Genomic DNA, 22,165 nt, shown 5'->3' with positions numbered 1-22,165 from the left:
CCATGGCATAAGTAAGTTTCCAGGCTAGGGGTCCAATCTGAGCTGTAGCCACCAGCCTATGGCACAGCCACAGCAATGTGGGATCTGAGCCACATCTACAGCCTACACCACAGGTCATGGCAATGCCGGATTCTTAACCCATGATCGAGGCCAGGGATCGAACCTGTGTCCTCATGGATGCTAGTCGGCTTTGTTAACCACTGAGCCACGACAGGAACTCCTCACCGTATTATTTTAAAACAAGCTTCGGATCATATCATTTCACCTAAAATTATTTCGGTATATATCCCTAAAAGATAAGGACTTAAAAAAAGAAGGAATATCAACACCATTATCGCCCTAAAAATATTGTAATTCTGTGACTACAGTAGATAACACTGTATAATTGAAATGTGCTAAGAACAGAATTTACATGCACTACTCTCTATCTTTCCCCCCCAAAAGGATAAATATGTGGGGTGATGGATGTGTTTATCAACTAGATAATGAGAATCTTTTCACACTGTTTATCACATCACCATGATGTATACTTTAAATATCTTAAATTTTGTCAATCATACCTCAATAAAGCTAAATATATACAATTCTTTAACCCCAAATACTCAGAATTCAAAGTGACAAATATATATTTTAAAAGAGTTAGTCTGGGAGTTCCCGTCGTGGCCCAGTGGTTAACGAATCCAAATAGGAACCATGAAGTTTCGGGTTCAGTCCCTGCCCTTGCTCAGTGGGTTAACGATCCAGCGTTGCCGTGAGCTGTGGTGTAGGTCGAGGACGCGGCTCGGATCCCGCGTTGCTGTGGCTCTGGCGCAGGCCAGTGTCTACAGCTCCGATTCGACCCCTAGCCTGGGAACCTCCATATGCCAAGGGAGCGGCCCAAGAAATATGTAAAAAAACAAACATGGAGTTCCTGTCGTGGCGCAGTGGTTAATGAATCCGACAAGGAACCATGAGGTTGCGGCTTCGGTCCCTGCCCTTGCTCAGTGGGTTGACGATCCGGCGTTGCCATGAGCTGTGGTGTAGGTTGCAGACGCGGCTCGGATCCCGAGTTGCTGTGGCTCTGGCTTAGGCTGGTGGCTACAGCTCCGACTGGACCCTTAGCCTGGGAACCTCCATATGCCGCGGGATCGGCCCAAAGAAATAGCAAAAAGACAAACAAAGAAACAAACAAAAAAGAGTTAGTTTGGGAGTTCCCGTCGTGGCGCAGTGGTTAACGAATCTGACTAGGAATCATGAGGTTGTGGGTTGGATCCTTGGCCTTGCTCAGTGGGTTAAGGATCCGGCATTGCCATGAGCTGTGGTGTAGGTGGAAGACGAGGCTTGGATCCCGCGTTGCTGTGACTCTGGTGTAGGCTGGTGGCTACAGCTCCGATTAGCCCCCTAGGCTGGGAACCTCCATATGCCTCAGGTGTGGCCCTAGAAAAGGCAAAAAGACAAAAAAAAAAAAAAAAGAGTTAGTTTGAATGAGGTTACAAAAGGGTTCACATAGTATAATTGAAGGATATATCTCCTAAATCTCTCTTAATCTATAGGTTCCCCATTCATCTCTTTTTAACTCCTTTGTAATTCATGGTTGAAAAATACTAAGCAAAAACATATTTTCTAGACACCATTTTAACTGCTAGGGTAAAAAATAAATAAATCATCTGTTATTTATCTAAGCCTAAAAATTCTTAAGATAATCACTGACTCAGTATCTCATGTAAATATAGAAAGGGAAGGATGAAAATTGTTTTGCATTTATGTGAAATCAATAAGCATTAGCAAGTCTCAAAAGACAGGTCTGATTCCCATGAAATGTGTGCATACTCTACTACTATAAAGAATGTTAATAGAATTCCCGTTGTGGCTCAGTGGAAACAAACCTGACTAGTATCCATGAGGACACAAATTCAATCCCTGTCCTTGCTCAGTGGATTAAGGATCCGGCATTGCTGTGAGCAATTATTGCATACACAGCTCAGGTACCATGTTGCTGTGGCTGTGATGCAGGCCAGCAGCTGCAGCTCCAATTTGACCCCTAGCCTGGGAACTTCCATATGCTGTTGGTGCAGCCCTAAAAAGACAAAAAAAAAAAAAAAAACCGCTAAGTACTTTTGGCAAGTGTTCTCTCTGACATCAAGGGTCATCATGTTTGAATTTTGGTGGATTGTTAGTACTTTTCCAAAAATGAAGTGCAAACAAAAAAGTGGGTTTCTGGAGTTCTCTGGTGGTCTAGTGCATAGGACTAGACCTGATTTGGGACCTGAGATCCACATCAAGCCACTGCTTGGAGCAGCCAAAGGAAAAAAAAAAAAGTGAGTTTCTAAGCCTAGATTATGTTTACAATTCAACTGAAAGCAAAAATAGCATATGGCAAGGCATGCTGGGTAAATTAAAGTCACAATGAGCAAATATTTAATGAATTCTATAAATTCATTCTAATAATCCTGCCCTTGGGCATACATCCAGACAAAACTTTCCTTAAAAAAGACACATGCACCAGCATGTTCACTGCAGCTCTATTCACAACAGCCAAGACATGGAAACAACCCAAATGTCCATAGACAAATGACTGGGTTAGGAAGATGTGGTATATATACACAATGGAATACTACTCAGCCATAAAAAAAACCGAAATAATGCCATTTGCAGCAACATGGATGGAACTAGAGACTCTCATACTGAGTGAAGTAAGTCAGAAAGACAAATACCATATGGTATCATTTATATCTGGAATCTAATATAAGGCACAAATGAACCTTGCCACAGAAAAGAAAATCATGGACTTGCAGAACAGATTGTGGTTGCCAAGGGGGAGGGGGGAAGGAATGGGATGGATTGGGAGCTAGGGGTTAATAAATGCCAACTATTGCCTTTGGAATGGATTAGCAATGAGATCCTGCTGTGTAGCACTGGGAACTATGCTAGTCACTTATGATGGAGCATGATAATGTGTGAAAATAGAATGTGTACATGTATGTGTAACTGGGTCACCATGCTGTACAGTACAAAAAAAATTGTATTGGGGAAATAACATAAAAAAAACTAATTATTTGGAGTTCCCATCGTGGCGCAGTGGTTAACGAATCCGACTAGGAACCATGAGGTTGCGGCTTCGGTCCCTGCCCTTGCTCAGTGGGTTAACGATCCGGCGTTGCCGTGAGCTGTGGTGTAGGTTGCAGACACGGCTCGGATCCCGCGTTGCTGTGGCTCTGGCGTAGGCCGGTGGCTACAGCTCGGATTCAACCCCTAGCCTGGGAACCTCCATATGCCGCGGGAGCGGCCCAAGAAATAGCAACAACAACAACAACAACAAAAAAGACAAAAGACAGAAAAAAAAAAAAACTAATTATTTTAATGAATTCTATTAATTCCAGTAAATTAGTTGTTTTTAATAATTTGTGCATTGTTATCATCTTTTCTAAAAGAAATTCTGACAACTAAAAGGACTTACAAAGTTCTATTTCCAGAAGATGAAAGAGGTAATCAGCATGCTGAGGTTTAAAAAAGCTTTTAAAATAATTATCCAGCCAACAATTATCCCCATTGTTACTAGTTGTAATGAACCCAACTAGTATCCACAAAGACTGGGGTTCAATCCCTGGCCTCGCTCAGTGGGTTAAGGATGTAGTGTTGCCACAAGCTTTGGCATAGGTCAAAGATGTGGCCTTTACCTGGTGTTGCTGTGGCTGTGGCATAGGCCAGCAGGTGCAGGTCCGACTGGACCTCTAGCCTGGGAATTTCCATATGCCACATGTTCGGCCCTAAAAAGCAAAAAAAAAAAAAAAAAAAAATCCAATCAATCCCCTGCCTCCAAGTTTGCTCTCAAACTAGGTACCACAGCCATAAAATGATTCAATAATAGAAGGCGATTCAGCACCTTCTCTCACAACATGTTTGTTTTAGAAATCTTAAAGTCTCGATTTTTTTCCCTTCATTCTTTTAGGTTTACTTACACAGCCTTAAATCCCAGAGGTAAAACTCAGAGATAAGAGGGCTACGTAGAGTTGGAATGTGCCAAATAGGAGTTGAAAATCATAATTACAGTAAAAAATTTATAATATTAAATTCACATTATTCACAGCTCTGAATTACATAGTGGTTTACTTCGCTTCATAATATTTCTTTCAATGCAAACATGTGATGTGTCAAAACTACAGAAATAATTTCTAAATGTTGAGTGGTAGATTCTGGAAAACAGTAAAAATAGTAAAAATGCTCTAAAATTTTATTCCTCACATTTAAAAAAAAAAGCTTTATTGAGATATAATTCACACACCTTACATATTACCCATTTAAAGTGTACAATTTAGAGGCTTTTAGTATAGTCACAAGGTTTGTGCAATCATCATCACTATTTAATCCAGAACATTTCACCACCCCAAAAGAAACCTTATACCCATTAGTAGGTATTCCCTTATCTCCTCTCCTCAGTCCTGGTAACCACTAATCTAACTTTGTCTGTACAAATTTGCCTATTTTGAGCATTTCATATAAATGGGGTCATATGATATGTGGCCTTTTTGTGTTTGACTCCCTTCACTGAGTGTAACATTTTCCAACGTTCACTCACAGTATAGCATATATCAGCATTCCAGTCCTTTTTATGGTATAGTAATATTCCATTGTGGACATACCACATTTTGCTATTGATTCAACATCTTAGTTTTCACTTCTGGGCCATAATGATTAATGCTGACATTTCAAGAATATCTGATCAAAAATGCTTAAAAATTGTACATATTATACCCCCCCCAAAAAGGCTAAACAAAAAAAGGATCCATTAATATGTACTTAATTAAGCATGAAAAATTTTCTGGAAGAACACAAGACATATGTAACCGTGATCAGTGTCTATATGCCCCCTCCTTTTTTTCAACCATGAACATGGGTTAACATCTTAATTTGAATACTAGAGCTTTCTGAGGTAAATAAATTTTTTTTTTTTTTTTGTCTTTTCAAGGGCTGCACCCCCAGCATACGGAGGTTCCCAGGATAGGGGTCTATTCAGAGCTGTAGCCGCCAGCCTACGCCAGAGCCATAGCAACCCGAGATCTGAGTTGCGTCTGTGACCCACACCACAGCCCATGGCAACAGCAGATCCTCAACCCACTGAGCAGGGCCGGGGATCAAACCTGCAACCTCATGGTCCCTAGCTGGATTCGTTAACCACTGGACCACGACGGAAATTCCCAAAATTAATTTTTATATTTCCAAAAAATTTTTGTAGACAGATTCTAGGTAGGCACAGGAATCAAGGGTCCATTCAAAAGTAGGTTACGTCAGCGTGTTATGAAATGTTCATTATGGGCCTTGGAATGAAAAAATTAGCTAAAATGGTTGCTAATAGCACTTCCACAGATTATTTTAAGATAAACATAGGGAAGTACTATAATACAGTGGGAAGGCTACAAGTTTTTTTAAGTCTAACAATTCAAATCTGATTTAGTCACTTACTATTTGACCTTAAGTACACTGTTTAGACTCTCCATGCCTTGGTTTCCACATCTGTAATATGAGAAAATCCTCTAGATAGTGGTTCCTTGTCTTTATACACATGACAGTCACCATTTATAAGTTGAAAAATGCTAAAGATTGTCCATGTGATAAAAATTATATTTTCACGGAGTTTCCGCTGTGGCACAATGGGATCAATAGCATCTCTACAGTGCCAAGACGCAAGTTTAATCCCGGCCTGGCACAATGGGTTTAAGGATCCAGCATTACTGCAGCTGTGTGGTATAGGTCACAACTGCAATTCAGATCTGATTCCTCATCCAGGGACTCCATGTGCCTCAGGGCAGCCAAAAAAGAAAAAAAAAATTATATTTTCAGTGTCCAAACACTGAAAAAATATCTATGGAAATTATAAAGATTTAAGTTTGACAATACTTAAAATTTGCATTAATATAGAGAAAGAGCTACTGGTGAGCACTCATTTAGAGTGATCTATCATGGCAATTTGACACTGCCTATCGAATTTTAAATGCCTGACCCAGCAATCTAACTTTATACTACAGATATGCTTACACAACGGGCACAGATACAATGCTCTAGAATATTCACCACAGCACTGTTTGTAATCACAAAAAAGGAGACTGTGATAAACATCCAACAATAAGGGTGGTATAAACAGTTACACCCAAAAATAAAAATACCACATGCACTTCTAATGGAATATAAATGGATACATATCTAGATGGCCAACCCAAGAGAAACACTGATCAAAATCCTTAAAAATTGTGATAACCTTTGATCCAACAGTTTGACATTTAGAAATGTATTCTCATAACAAAGGATGTGATAAAAGACAGAGATGTTCATAATAGCTCTTTAAAGTAGCAGTACATCCTTTACAACCTATTGCTAATAACAGTTAACCAAACAACAAACACCACCAGGACTTTGCTGGTGGCTCAGCAGGTTAAGGATCTAGTGTGGTCATTGCTGTGGTGTGGGTTTGATCCTGGCCCAAAAACGTCTGCATGCTGTAGATGTGGCCAAAAAAATAAAAAATAAAAAAAGGAAAAAAATCACTATGTGTAAATATATGGATAATTATAAAATCATTTTTTTTTTCTAAATTGCATTCCCCTTGTGGTGCAGCATGTTAAGGATCCAGCATTTGTAACCTCAGCAGCTCAGGTTGCTGCTATGGTGTAAGTTCAACCCCTGTCCCAGGAACTTCGATGTGTCACAGGTGTGGCCCCGAAAAAACCCCAAAACAAAAAAACCTCCTAAAAACCAAACAGGAAATAGTCATCAAAAATGTTAAAGACTCATTAAAATGAGAAGATATTCACTGCATATTAAGGCAAAAAGGGAGAATCTATGTGTATTCATTTTTATAAAAAAAGTAAATCACTAAACATAGCATACAGACTTACATAAAAGCATATAATCAGACAGAATAAGTTACAAACAGTTATCTTCAAGTAGTGAGATTACAGTTAAAAATTGTTTTTCTCCTTTTTTACTGTCCACTCTTCCCACAATGCACATATTATTCTTTTTTTTAAACTAAATGAATTTTATTACATTTATAGTTATACAATGATCATCACAACTCAATTTTATAGCGTTTCTATCTCAAACCCCCAGCCCATCCCAGCAACCTGTCTCCTTTGGAAACTCTAAGTATTGTGCATATTGTTCTTGTATTAATAAAACTATTTCATGTTCAAAATAAACAAAATAATTAAAATAAGTCCTTTATAGCAATGCAATCATTCTATGAAGGTGCTTATTCTAGACACGAATCTTGAGACCTAACTTGCCAAAAACTCATTTTCAGAATACAGAAACAGTCATCAGAAATGAAATAGAAACCAATACTATATAACTTCTCTAGTCAGGAGTTCCCGTCATGGCACAGTGGAAATGAATCCGACTAGGAACCATGTGGTTGCAGGTTCCACCCCTGGCCTCGGTCAGTGGGTTAAGGATCCGGCATTGCCGTGGGCTGTGGTATAGGTCACAGACGCGGCTCGGATCTGGCGTTGCTGTGGCTGTGGTGCAGGCCGAAGGCTATAGCTCTGATTCGACCTCTAGCCTGGGAACCTCCATATGCTGTGGGCATGGCCCTAAAAAGAAAAAGACAAAAAAAAAAAAAAAAAAATCAAAAAACTTTTCTAGTCAACAAACTTACTAAAAAACACTACTCTTTCACCATTTCCTTCAGGTAAACAACAACCCTGTCCTATTTTCCACAGCCAGGAACCAATAACCAAATGAATCTGCCAAAGAAAACATAGAACAAAGCTGCCCCCTAGGAGAACTCTTACCAAAATAGTGGAGCTCTTATTAAAAAAACAAAAACAATCAAACCACTACCACCACCCCCCAGATCTCTTTTTAACAGTTGGAATTTTGGGGTTCATATTTTTGTCTCCTAGAATCAGCAATAAGAATCAGCTACCTTCCAACCTGAAACACTAGCATCGATTCAGCACTAACTCAGAAGGAACAGCAACATCTACTTCCATATCAGAGAATCAGTTCTAACTCACTCTAACACCAGCAGAATCATGTCAGTATCTAAAACCGAACAGGTACAGCTGTTCCTAAGACCTTTTTTATTCTCTCACCTTTCTAGCCCAGGCAGAATTTCCCAATAATCCCACTTACCATTGTTGTTGGCAATTAGTGTGACAAGGGTCTTCTTTGTACTGTCGCTGTTCTGTGCTCCGCTGCTACTAACGGTGGTGGATGTAGAGAGGTGCCCAGTAACAGAAGCATGGGCAGCAATGGGCACTGGAGCCGAGACAGGCTGCTGGCTCACAGTAACTGTGGGGAAGGGGAGGCATAGTCACTTGGAGACAGGGACAGATGACACTAAAGGACAGTGTTCCAATCTTCCCTTTCCCTCTTACTGTGGGTTTCTATAGCCGAAAAATCTCCTGCTTTATTTGTAAATCCAACTGTTCATCTGATTTCTCCTCCTATGTGTCTCTCACACAATTAGACATAAGCCTTCTCTGTCTTACATTTCCTAGATAATTAAGTTAGATTATAAACTCACTGAACTGGGATTTTAATGTTTTGCTGATACTGCACAAGCAAACAAACCTCTGGAACACAAAGGTTTATTATCACCACTACTGGTATTCATAGCCAGTAAGCTGTCCACAAGACCCTGACCTATGTCCTGTTTCAGCCCAAATCAATGCCATCTTCAGTTCTCAAGGCAGAAAAGATTAAAAAGTAAAATTAAATAAAGAGAGCAACGGATACAATTTGGGGAGGGGAGAACTACCACCCACTTTCTGAATTCAGGGTAATCTAGAATTTGACCTTGCAATATCACTTTTTTGAAAGAGAAGCTAAACAAGCCTAAGTTTATAAGACACACACAGAGCAAATTCTGCTCAGCTCGGAGTTCCCGTCGTGGTGCAGTGGTTGGCGAATCCGACTGGGAGCCATGAGGTTGTGGGTTCGGTCCCTGTGCTTGCTCAGTGGGTTGATGATCCTGCTCAGTGGGTTGACGATCCCGCGTTGCTGTGGCTCTGGCGTAGGCCGGAGAGACTGCGGCTCCGATTCAACCCCTAGCCTGGGAGCCTCCATGTGCCGTGGGAGCAGCCCAAGAGATAGCAGAAAGACAGGAAAAAAAAAAAAAATTCTGCTCAGCTCAGAAAGGAAACCAAGGTCAAGAAAAAACCAAACAAAACAAAATAATCCCAAGACTATGGGAATCTGTTTTTGGCTGGGTATATAAATGAGCACTTAACACGCATCACTTTACATTCCTGTTTATATATCATTCAGTAAGAGGGCTTCTTACATGATTGTAAACATTGGTCAATCCAGCTCTCAATGGTTTCAAGTTATTAAATGTAGTGTTTCTAGATTTAGGTAAGAGGAAACCAAAACACATACAGACTAGAGCATGGGGGAAAAAGAGGCAGCACCAGTGCCACAGTGAGGCAATCCTGGATTCTTAAAGTCTTTTCCACCTCACATCTTCTTAACAGAAATGCCATTCAACTGAGTCAGTATAACAACATCTAAATCTAAAGTCAAAAGTTTTTGTTACCTGTAGTAGTTTTATCCACTGAATTATAATCCTCAACTACAGAATCTTCAATGACATCACTGATTTTTTGCCATGGCTCCAACTCCTCCTCCTCACATTCCATAAAGAGGTCGGTGTCCGCCATGCTATAAGAAAAAAAGGTTAAATAAGATACTGACTTCAGAATGGCAGAAATAGTTTTATACAAAATATGGAATCAGATTCCTAAATCTATTGGTAACCTATCCCCTTGTGCTTCCTCTATCATTTTCCCCAATATTCCCCCATTTCCAAGGCTCCATTTATTCTCCTTTTTTTGGCCACACCCATGACATGCAGAAGTTCCAAGCTCAGGAACTGAAGCCATACCACAGCAGTGACAATGCTGGATCCTTAACCCACTAAGCCACCAGGGAACTCTCTACTGAGCTTTTTAAAATGATATTTTGGTATTTGAGGAAACACCCTAAGAACTTGTTAGGATAACCAGGCATTTCTGAAGAAAGCACTAACTACTCTGTCTTTAGACTGCTGTTCTACAGATCTTGGATTTGAGCTACAGTATTTCCAGCCCAGCCAACTTTGCTTGCTTCAGACTGTCCCCCACAAATCTGAAGACGATTCCTTAATATCTATCCTGTTGTCACTGTCTGAATTCATTGTTTTTTTTGGTATACTAGCAGACTCCTTGGTTTGTCTCAAGTCTTAAGTCAGGAGGAGATTCTGTTAGCAAACAAGGATCTCTCTTTTCAGTCCTGAACAGGTTTTCCCTCCAACTTCATGGCTTGTCCCTATATTTGTGCTACTAAATGTACATAAAGATATATAGTTATACCACCCTCTAGATTTTAATTGTTTAATATATTGTGCAATTTTAACACACTGTACCCTTAAACTGTCTGTCCATTTATTTTTATTTCAAAAATCTGAACAAAGGGCCAGCATATACTTGAGCTCTGTTTGGTGAAATTTAAATGTAAATAAAAACAAAAGCATAAGATACATTAAAACACTATTTATCTAGGTTACCAAGTCTTTTTTTTCGGGGGGGAAGGGTTTTTTTTTTTTTTTGCTACACCCCCAGCATGTGAAAGTTCCTGGGCCAGGGATCAAGCTTGCATCACAGCAGCAACCTGAGCTGCTGCAGTGACAATGCCAGATCCTCAACCCTACAAGAGAACTCTTGAGTCTTTCTGCACACAAAATGAAAACCTCACTTGTCACACCCTAACTCCAAACCCACTACTTTAAACTCCATCATGATATTGGGAGTCAATCTTTAATTTAAAAAAACTGCTTACATTAATTCTTCTTTTAAAATTCAAGCCTAGGAGTTCCCGTCGTGGCTCAGTGGTTAACGAATCCGACTAGGAACCATGAGGTTGTGGGTTCGATCCCCGGCCTTGCTCAATGGGTTAAGGATCTGGCGTTGCCGTGAGCTATGGTGTAGGTTGCAGATGCGGCTCGGATCCCGCGTTGCTGTGGCTCTGGCATAGGCCGGCAGCTGCATCTCCGATTCAACCCCTAGCCTGGGAACCTCCTCGTGCCGCAGAAGCAGCCCAAGAAATGGCAAAAAGACAAAAAATAAAAAATAAATAAAATTCAAGCCTACATCTTTGCAATGCAAGTCAAGAGCTATTATTACTATGTTGCCCTCCAAAATCAGCTGACTAAATAAAGGTCAACTGTTTTGTCTTAGAATGGGAGTGGCACTACTGTTCAATGTTCAAACAAAGCTTTTAATGCAAAGGCTCTCTCTCAGTGCCCTTAGTATCACAGAAATTTTTTCACCACACCCCTAAGTCAAAAACAAAATAAAACACCCCTGAGCCAAAAACCAAACCAAACCATTCTGTTTAAGTAGTTAGATCCACATAACTTCATAGTACTAGTTTGCAAGATGTCCAACAGATGGCGTTGTTCCTTTGAAAATTTAAAATAATCCAGCAATGCCATAGTAAACTAGCTATGTAGCCAAGTGCCCACAGTTTTAATGGGTAAAGTACTTAACTTTACCCTAAATGGCCTCTAACATTCTATTTTAATTATTTGTTTTCCCAAACCAAAACCACACAGGAAAGAAGGTACGAAGACAGAAAGAAAAGGTTGTACAGTATTAACTTTAATTTTCCTAGTTTTGTATTTAATTTACACATACAAAAGATAATGCTAGCCAGAAATTAATTAAAAAAGCCAAAGCCAGTAGTTCCCGTCGTGGCGCAGTGGTTAACGAATCCGACTAGGAACCATGAGGTTGCGGGTTCGGTCCCTGCCCTTGCTCAGTGGGTTAAGGATCCAGTGTTGCCCTGAGCTGTGGTGTAGGTTGCAGGCGCAGCTCAGATCCCGCGTTGCTGTGGCTCTGGCGTAGGCCGGTGGCTGCAGCTCCGATTCAACCCCTAGCCTGGGAACCAACCTTCATGTGCCGCGGGAGCAGCCCAAGAAATAGCAAAAAAAAAAAAAAGCCAAATCCAGATCACAGGCATTCTCTCAGAACATACTTCGATATTTTCCAGTCTAGTTTCATTGGAAAAGCTAACATTCTAAACAATTTTTTTCTGACTATGTAATTTAATACCATTGGGATTTTTTTTTGGGGGGGGGGCCTCACCAGTGGCATTCAGAAGTTCCTGGGCCAGGGGCTGAACCTAATCCACAGGAATGATCCAAATTGCAGTAGTGACAATGCCAGATCCTTAACCCACTGTGCCACAAGGGAATTCCTATACCATTGTTCTTTGCTATATAACTTTCTTAGAGCCCACAGCCAACAGACAATGCATATATATCAAACAACCAGCAGAAAAAATATAAACTGTGGATGATAACCTCTACAAGAGGTTTTCAAGGACTTCCAGCTCTGACCAGCTGCAAGCAAAACTCCATACATATGCTGAGCAATTTGTAGAAAACTCTCCCAGAGAATAAATAAGTAGAGCTATCTGAATGCAAATTGCCATTTTCAATGTCATGCCTATGGATATTTTAGTAGCACATCCAAAGTTTGGTTTTAACCTCAACTATTTATAGTATCTTGAGAGACTGAGTTCATGTTTTATTTTAGCAAACAATGAACTTTAATAAAAATACTGAAAGTTTCTTTCTTCTGACAGGAATCAAATTTTGTTATTCCTACCATGAACAAGGTATTCTAAAAAACAAAGAGTGGAAGGATAGATCTGAAAAGATGACAAAGAAGGAAGTTTGTATCCTACTTTTACCAAGTGAAAAAGAAAAATAACTCCTCAGGTGTATGTTTGCATGGATGATAGCTAGATTCGTTTCTGCTGAGCCACAACAGGAACTCCTATTTTTCAAGGTTTTTACCATGTAGAAGATGGAGATATGCAACAAGACTTGTCAACCCAGAAAAATAGTAAGCATGCTAAGCATAAATACGTGTATGTATGTATATATATATATATATATATATATATATTTTTTTTTTTTTTTTTGGTCTGTCTTTTGTTATGTTAGAGCCACACCTGCAGCATATGGAGGTTTCCAGGCTAGGGATCTAATCAGAGCTATAGCTGCTGGCCTACGCCAGAGCCGCAGCAACGCCAGATCTGAGTTGAGTCTGCGACCTACACCACAGCTCACGGCAATGCCGGATCCTTAACCCACTCAGTGATGCCAGGGATGGAACCTACAACCTCATGGTTCCTAGTTGAATTCGTTTCCACTGTGCCACGATGGGAACTCTGCATATTTTATAGACTTACATCCAAAACAGCCACCTAAAAGACACTGAAACGAAGTTTTTCAGTTAGTCCTTAATTCTGACTAGACTTTGCTATCTCAAAATGTGATCATTCCTTTCACTTCAGCATCTATAGCTCAAATTTACTGTTGAAGGAATTCCCATCATGGCCCTGCAGAAACGAATCTGACTAGTATCCATGAGGACACAGGTTCAAACCCTGGCTTTGCTCAGTGGGTTAAGGATCCAGCATTGCCGTGAGCTGTGGTATAGGTGGCAGACACGGCTCGGATCCCATGCTGCTGTGCCTGTGGCTGGCAGCTACAACTCTGATTTGACCCATAGCCTGGGAACCTCCATATGCCACAGATGCAGCCTCAAAAGACACACACACAAAATTTACTGTTGGAAATATGGGTCATGCCACAATAGAGACATCCTTGCAAACTTTAAAAATGAAAAATGCAGGAATTCCCATCGTGGCACAGCAGAAATGAATCCAACTAGGAACCACGAGGTTGCGAGTTCAGTCCCTGTCCTCACTCAGTGGGTTAAGGATCTGGTATTGTGGTGAGCTGTGGTTTAGGATGCAGACATGGCTTGGATCCTGCATTGCTATGGCTCTGGTAAAGGCTGGCAGCTGTAGCTCCGATTAGACCCCTAGCCTGGAGACCTCCATATGCCGCAGGTGAGGCCCTAAAAAAGCAAAAAAAAAAAAGGCAAATTTAACATCCTCCTGTAGTTTTACAGCTATCAAAAAGGAATCTTCATTAACATGGTGAAACGCTGTATTTAATATCTCTACCATGACGCTTAAGAAACACCATCAGGGACCTCCTGTTGTGGCTCAGCAGCAACCAATCTGAACAGCATCCATGAGGACGCAGATGTGATCCCTTGCCTTGTTCAATGGGTTAAGCATCTGGGGTTGCCGTGAGCTGTGTGTGGTGTACATTGTAGACGCAGCTTGGATTGCTGTAGCTGTGGTATATGCCGGCAGCTGTAGCTGCGATTCGACTCCTAGCCTGGGAACCTCCGTGTACTGCAGGGTGTGGCTCTAAAAAACAAACAAAAAAAAGGACAAATCTTCCCAAACAATAATTCTACTCATGTTTAACTTCTTTTCACACTGAAATTTCAACTTAATTTCTCATAAGGAAAAAAAATCTGGAATTTTTCTTCTCTTTCCTATTATTTTACTATAAAGGATAAATGTATTCATAGGCTTTGGGTATGTTGGAACTTCAATCCTCACTCAATTTGGGGACATCCTCATTTATTCTGAAAAAGTGCCAGGTAAAAACATTAATTTCAGAAATTAAAGGCCTACACATAGGGAACACCGTGCTACATCAAGTTAAAGGCAGTGAATTTTAGAATCATACTGTAACCAAGTAAAGGGGCAAACGTTCACCATATTACAACTATGAATCTCTGAATCAAGACTGTAGTGATTCCTTTTCTGCTATTTTTATTTATTCATTTATTTATTTATTTATTTTGTCTTTTTGCTATTTCTTTGGGCCGAGGCTCCCACAGCATATGGAGGTTCCCAGGCTAGGGGTCCAATCGGAGCTGTAGCCACCGGCCTACGCCAGAGCCGCAGCAATGCGGGATCCGAGCCTCCGAGCCGCGTCTGCAACCTACACCACAGCGCTCAGCAACGCCGGATCGTTAACCCACTGAGCAAGGCCAGGGACCGAACCCGCAACCTCATGGTTCCTAGTCAGATTCATTAACCACTGCGCCACCAAGGGAACTCCTCTGCTATTTTTTAAATGAAATATAAATTTTAAGAGTAGACATGTATGTATCCATCACCTATCTTCAAAAATCATCAACCAGTCTTGTTTCATTTATGCTCCTTCTCCTTCATATTATTATGAAGCTAATCCCTAATATCAAATACATTATTTTATTATGTAGCTCTAAAAGATAAGGACTTGAGGAGTTCCTGTCATGGCTTAACAAATCCAACTAGGAACCATGAGGTTGTGGGTTCGGTCCCTGGCCTTGCTCAGTGGGTTAACGATCCGGCGTTGCCATGAGCTGTGGTGTAGGTTTGCAGACTCGGCTCGGATCCCGCGTTGCTGTGGCTCTGGCGTAGGTCGGTGGCTACGGCTCCAATTAGACCCCTAGCCTGGGAATCTCCATGTGCTGCGGAAGTGGCCCTAGAAATGGCAAAAAGACAAAAAAAAAAAAAAAAAAAGATAAGGACTTGAAAAGATCATGTAACCAAAAAAAGTCATAGTACCATTAACCTGGCTAAAAGATTAATACTGTCTTAATATCAAATATCTAGTCAACAATGAAATCTCAAATTCTTTCAAATACTGTATTTTTTAAAGTTTGATTTAGGATTCAGTTCCCGTTGTGTACAGTGCAAACAAATCCAACTAGGAAGCATGAGGTTTCAGGTTAGATCCCTGGCCTTGCTCAGTGGGTAAGGATCTGGCATTGCCGTGAGCTGTGGCGTAGGCCGACAGCTATACCTCCGATTTGACCCATAGCCTGGGAACCTCCATATGCCACTGGTGGGGCCCTAAAAGGACAAAAGACAAAAAAAAAAAAAAAAAAAAAAAAAAGATTCAAGTAAGGTCCACATATTATGATTACTTGATAAGTTTCTTAGGTCTCAAAGAGTCACCTCTTGTAGTTTCTACAGTCTGGATATTGCCGATTATAGACACATGACATTTAATACATGCCTCGCCTGCCTCTGTCCTCTGTATATGTTGAAATTGATAGTTGGGTCTAGTGGCATGATTATAAACAGGCTTATCATTTTTTGCCCCAAGATTATTCATAAGGGCAGGATTTTCTTCCATCAGGAATCTTTCCAGCTAGGCTTAATGCCTGAATCCAGTCATTCTAAATCTATCGTTCCTTTTACATGTATTAACTGAACACTTCTACTTTAAAAAAACAAAAAAAATACTATCTGGTTACCCAGAGGTGCAGTTCATATAGTAAAAGTCTTAATTCTTTCCATTCCCCCCCTCCACTTTTTTTTTTTTAAAGAACCGTACCTGCAGCATATGGAAGTTCCTGGGCTAGGGGTCACATCAGAGCCATAGCCGCAGGCCACAGCAATGCAGGATCTGAGCCGTGTCATCCTCATAGATACTGGCCAGGTTACTAATCCACTGAGCCATAACAGGAACTCCCTCCATCTTGCTTCTTTCCCTTTATTTACCGGTTTTCAAACTAATGATTTGTTTAATTGGCACTTTCCCAAAGTGACCGATAAAGTTGTTCTTTTTTTCTCCCCCAGTCTTTTTAGAGCCACATCCACAGCACATGGAAGTTCCCAGGCTAGGAGTCAAGTCAGAGCTGTAGCTGCCAGCCACAGCCACAACTACAACCATAGCAACTCGGGATCCAAGCCACACCTATAACCTGCACCACAGCTCACTGCAATGCTGGATCCTTAACCCGCTGAGTGAGGCTAGGGATCGAACCCCATCGTCACGGATACTAGTTGGGTTCTTTACCACTGAGCCATGATGGAACTCCTGTCATGTCTCTTAAGATCCATTTCTCCCCAATAAGCTTGTTCTTAAAACTATCGTTACATCACATCACAGATTTAAATATATTGATGTGTTTTAATCCACTACTGTTATCCTTATTGATACTCAAACTGTCCTTTTGGCCAGTGAGAACTCAGCCGGCTCCTGAGTCCTGCTGATACAACCCTTAGTAGTATTTGATAAAATCCTGGCTATCTGATAAAGACGTTCCCTGCTCATCTATTTCCTGCCCCAGACCTAGAATCAGCCATTTCTCCAAAGAGTCCTAATTTCTTTCGGTGTGGGATATTCCAAGATTATAGTCTAGATGTTAGGGGCTTTTCTGCTCATTTTAAATATAAAATTATCTGGAGTTCCTGTCGTGGCGCAGTGGTTAACGAATCCGACTAGGAACCATGAGGTTGCGGGTTCGGTCCCTGCCCTTGCTCAGTGGGTTAAAGATCCGGCGTTGCTGTGAGCTGTGGTGTAGGTTGCAGACGCGGCTCGGATTCCGCGTTGCTGTGGCTCTGGTGTAGGCCGGTGGCTACAGCTCCGATTAGACCCTTAGCCTGGGAACCTCCATATGCCGCGGGAGCAGCCCAAGAAATAGCAAAAAGACAAAAAAAAAAAAAAAGAATCCTTAAATATAAAATTATCTTCAGGAGTTCCCGTCGTGGTGCAGTGGTTAACGAATCCGACTAGGAACCATGAGGTTGCGGGTTCGGTCCCTGCCCTTGCTCAGTGGGTTAACGATCCGGCGTTGCCGTGAGCTGTGGTGTAGGTTGCAGACGTGGCTCGGATCCCGCGTTGCTGTGGCTCTGGCGTAGGCCGGTGGCTACAGCTCGGATTCAACCCCTAGCCTGGGAACCTCCATATGCCGCGGGAGCGGCCCAAGAAATAGCAACAATAACAACAACAACAACCAAAAAGACAAAAGACAAAAAAAAAAAAAAAAAATTATCTTCACATCAACCCCCTTCTATTAGTCGGCTATCTTCAATTTTGTTTCTGTCATCCGCAGAAAAATTCCACATCAACAAATAATACTTGCCTTAGAAACTTAAAGTTCTATTTCTCCTGAAAGTCTTTTTTCTTCCCCCAGTTTATATATATATATTTTTTATCTCTGTTAAAACGAACCTGCACTCCTCTCTCTCTCCCTTCTTGGCAGCAAAGGCTACCATAGCCAGAGCCTGAGGCCTCCCAAGGGTCTCCTCTGAAATTCTTACTTGAGATGTTTCAATCTTTTAAACTAATATTTATTAAATCATTCTCATTACTCCACTTTTCCCAACTGTATGTATTCCCTCTCCCTTCCCCTAATAAGATGCCTACATCATTTTCCTCATTGGCAGAATTTACACATAATTAAAAAAATTCTGGAGTTTCCACTGTTGCACAATGTATTGACAGTATCTCTGCAGCACCAGGACACAGGTTTGATCCCCAGCCCGGCACAGTGGATTAAAGGATCTGGCACTGTCACAGCTGTGGCATAGGTCATAACTGCCGCTCAGATCTGATCCCTGGCGGGGGAATTCCATATGCCTCGGGTGGGGGAGGGCAAAAAAGGAAAAAAAGAAAATTTTTAAGGACAAAGATTAACAAAGAAGAGAAAGCCCTTTAGCAAGTAACTATTTTTTTTTTCTTCAGGGCCCCACCAGGGGTTCCCAGACTAGGGGTCCAATCAGAGCTGTAGCCGCTGGCCTATGCCACAGCCACAGCAACACAAGATCTCAGTCACGACTGTGACCTACACCACAGTTCACGGCAACACCAGATCCTTAACCCACTGATAGAGGCCAGGGCTTGAACCTGCGTCCTCATGGATACTAGTCAGATTCATTTCTGCTGAGCCATGACGGGAAACTCCACCAACCATTTTTTTTAAAGACTTTTTTTGGCCATGCCCATGCCAAATAGAAGTTTCCAGGCCAGAGACTAAACTCACACCACAGCAGCAACCCAAGCCACTGCAATGACAATATCAAATCCTCAATCCCCTGCATCACAACAGAATTCCAAAACTATCTTTTTTGAATGCCAAGATACAAACAGATCACCTCAAAGATACCAAATTTCTCAATTATTCCAAACAAAAACTTTATCCATAACATATAGCTAATAAGGTTCTTTCCCAGACAAACTGGGAGGTGGGGGGGATAAGATAAAGTAAAAGAAATATATTTTGACTCACTAATGAAGAGCTCAGTTCCATCTTCAATAAAATCTCTAACAGAGCTAAAATAACTGTCATCATATTCCAGTGTTCTCCAACATATACTTGAGCATAGCCAAGCTGCAGAAAGGAACTGTGTTCAACAGCTTTACATAGGTTATGTAAAGTGAAACCTAGATCATTAAGGAATTCACACATGCCAGTGGCTTTTATCCAACTCAACAACACTTAAACAAGGATAAAATGCCCCCAGAAGACATTTGTCAATGTCTGGAGACGTTTTTAGTAGTCATAACCAGGGGTGGGGCTGGGGAAGGGTGCTACTGGCATGTATCCAGTGGCAAGTGGCTAGCGGTGCTAATAAACATCCTACAATGTGTAAGACAACCAGGACTTACCTGGCTCAAAACATTACTAGTGCAAAATTGAGAAACACTGATCAAACTGAATCCATTATCTGAAAGGGAAAAATCTTTTTTTAAAAAAAAAATCATCTCACATTCTATGCATAAACAACTCTCCTTTTGGAGTTCCTGCTGTGCTGCAGGTCACAGCTGTGGCTCAGATTCTATCCCTGGTGTGGGAACTTCCATATGCCATGGGTTCAAATCCCCCTCCCCTCCCCAAAGAATTCTCTTTAAAAATAATTTATCCTCTTGGGAGTTCCTGTCATGGCTCAGTAGGAACGATTCTGGCTAGTATCCATGAGAACACAGGTTTGATGTGTGACCTTGCTCAGTGGGTTAAGGATCTGGCATTGCCACGAGCCGTGGTGTAGGTTGCAGACATGGCTCGGATCCTGCATTGCTGTGGCCGTGGCCGTGGCCGGCAGCTCTAGCTCCAATTCAACCCCTAGCCTGGGAACCTCCATATGCCATGGGAGCAGCCCTAAAAAGACAAAATATTAATATAATAATAATTTACCCTCTCTTCAACAGAGAATATTAACAGAACAAGATTCCTATGAATTATTCAAATGGCTACATTTTACACAATAAAAATATATTTATAAAACTCAAACACCTGGTTTGTTTCACACTATAACCATCTACCTGTGAAACTAGTTCCTGCATTAAGTACATAATTTCACCTTATAAAACTTGAGGATTATGATGCGAGTTCTCTAAATTTATGGTTACTATTAGTACTTGTTATTATCAATATTAACTGGTAAATAATCTTTGTGAAAATAATTTCCCAAAGTTCTTTAATTTCCATTTCTAAAATGCCTGGTTTTGACCCCTTTATTATTCCTCTATGAGTTGCTTTTGCTAAATATATTAGCTCTTCTTGCTTTGTCAACTTACAAATCATTTTCTCAGAGGGCAGTGAACCAAAACATGATGTTATTTCTGTGCTCTTTCTCAAAGTCTTATCATTATGCTTGAATCTAAATTGACAGAAGTAGCTCTACATCACAAAACCAAAGGTTATGACAATAAGTATATAAAGAAAAATGTTGACCAATAAGCCAACCTCTTGTCTTCAGCTGTTTGTTCTGTGGCTTGCTCTTTTCTCTTGTAAAAAAAAAGAGTTCCCATTGTGGCTCAGTGGGTTAAGAACCTGGCTACTATCCATGAGGATGCAGGTTCGATCCCTGGCCTCACTCAGCAAGTTAAGGATCCAGCATTGCCGCAAGCTGCAGTGGAGGTCACAGATGTGGCTCGGATCATGCTGCAACAGTGGCATAGGCCAGCAGCTACGGCGCTGATGTGACCCCTAACCTGGGAACTTCCATATGCCAAGGGTGCGGCCCTAAAAGAAAATAAATAAATAAAAGCTAATGACAATAATGTTTAAACTGAATCAAATGAAACATTTAAATTAAATCCCCAGTTTATAGGAAATACAGCAATAGCAGAGGAAGTAGCACCACAAGGAAATAATGAGATAAATCCACAAAGTGGGACATTTTATTGTTTATTTATTTATTTTACTTTTTGCTTTTTAGGGCCGCTCCCTCGGCATATGGAAGTTTCCAGACTAGGGATCACATCAGAGCTGCAGCTGCCAACCAGAGCCAATACTACAGCAATGCAGGATCCGAGCCACTCCTGCAACCTACACCACAGCTCACAGCAACTCCAGATACTTAACCCACTGAGCAGAGGCCAGGGATCGAACCCGCATCCTCATGGATATTAGTCGGGTTCATTACTACTGAGCCACAACAGCCGACTCCCAGTGGGACATTTTGTAAGGAAGCAATCAGATAAATGCAGAATATGGAACATTCTGTAAAACTACTAACACAGTTCCTTTCAAAATGTCAACCTCGAGTTCCTGCTGTGGTACAACAGGATCTGAGGTGTCTTGGGAGCTTTGGGATGCTGGTGCCATCCCCAGCCTGGCATAGTGGGTTAAAGATCCAGCATTACCACAGCTGCAGCTTAGATATGATCTCTGGTAGGGCAAGTCCATATGCCACAAGGCAGTCAAAAAGGAAAAAACAAACATAAAAATATCAGTCTCACAAACAGAGATATACATATGCAGAATAAGAAGACTAAACCATATTAAAAGAAACTAAAGAGATGTAACAAAACATACCATGTGAACCTTTATTGATTTCTGGTTCATAAAAAAGCTACAAATGACATATTGGGGACAATTGGAACATCTAAATATATAGATACAAGATGAGATTTTGGTATTATTTTTAATTTTGTTAAAAAAGATAGTGGGGAAGTTCCCGTCGTGGCGCAGTGGTTAACGAATCCGACTAGGAACCATGAGGTTGCGGGTTCGGTCCCTGCCCTTGCTCAGTGGGGTAACAATCCGGCGTTGCCGTGAGCTGTGGTGTAGGTTGCAGACGCGGCTCGGATCCTGCGTTGCTGTGGCTCTGGCGTAGGCCGGTGGCTACAGCTACGATTCGACCCCTAGCCTGGGAACCTCCATATGCCGCGGGAGCGGCCCAAGAAATAGCAACAACAACAACAAAAGACAGAAAGACAAAAAAAAAAAAAAAAAAAAAAAAAGATAGTGGTGGACTTCCCATGTGGCTCACAACATAACTACTCGGCATTGCTTCTACAGTGGCTGTGGCTTGACCCCTACCCTGGGAACTTCTACATGCCGCAGGTACGGCCACTCGTTTAAAAAAAAAAAAAAAAAAGATAGTGGTATTAGAGTTATTTACAAGAACTTATTTATTCTTAGCAAATGCATGAAATGTTCAGTGGGAGTATTATGACTGACTTACAAGTGGTTCAGCAAATATATATTTTGGTCATTTTCTTATAGATATCAAATATGCTAACTTGCTAAAAAAATCATTAGGC

General features: G+C 41.1%; 1 protein-coding gene across 4 annotated transcripts in view; it reads right to left on the bottom strand.

Annotated features, from left to right (window-relative positions):
- POGZ (pogo transposable element derived with ZNF domain) overlaps window positions 1–22,165 on the bottom strand; it is a 56,709-nt gene that overhangs the window by 27,195 nt on the left and 7,349 nt on the right. For all 4 annotated transcript variants that reach the window (XM_005663451.3, XM_005663450.3, XM_021089861.1 and 1 more), the window contains exons 2-3: window positions 9,515–9,639; window positions 8,110–8,268 (exon numbers count right to left, since the gene is read on the bottom strand). In XM_005663451.3, coding sequence (XP_005663508.1) covers window positions 8,110–8,268; window positions 9,515–9,638 — 283 coding nt within the window. In that variant the 5' untranslated portion in view covers window position 9,639. The remainder of the gene's footprint in view (window positions 1–8,109; window positions 8,269–9,514; window positions 9,640–22,165) is intronic.

Source organism: Sus scrofa, chromosome 4 (assembly GCF_000003025.6).
Source record: "Sus scrofa isolate TJ Tabasco breed Duroc chromosome 4, Sscrofa11.1, whole genome shotgun sequence".
Lineage (NCBI taxonomy): Eukaryota > Metazoa > Chordata > Mammalia > Artiodactyla > Suidae > Sus > Sus scrofa.
Note: the sequence above shows the minus strand (reverse complement) of the source record. Positions and strands in the feature narration are given on the sequence as shown.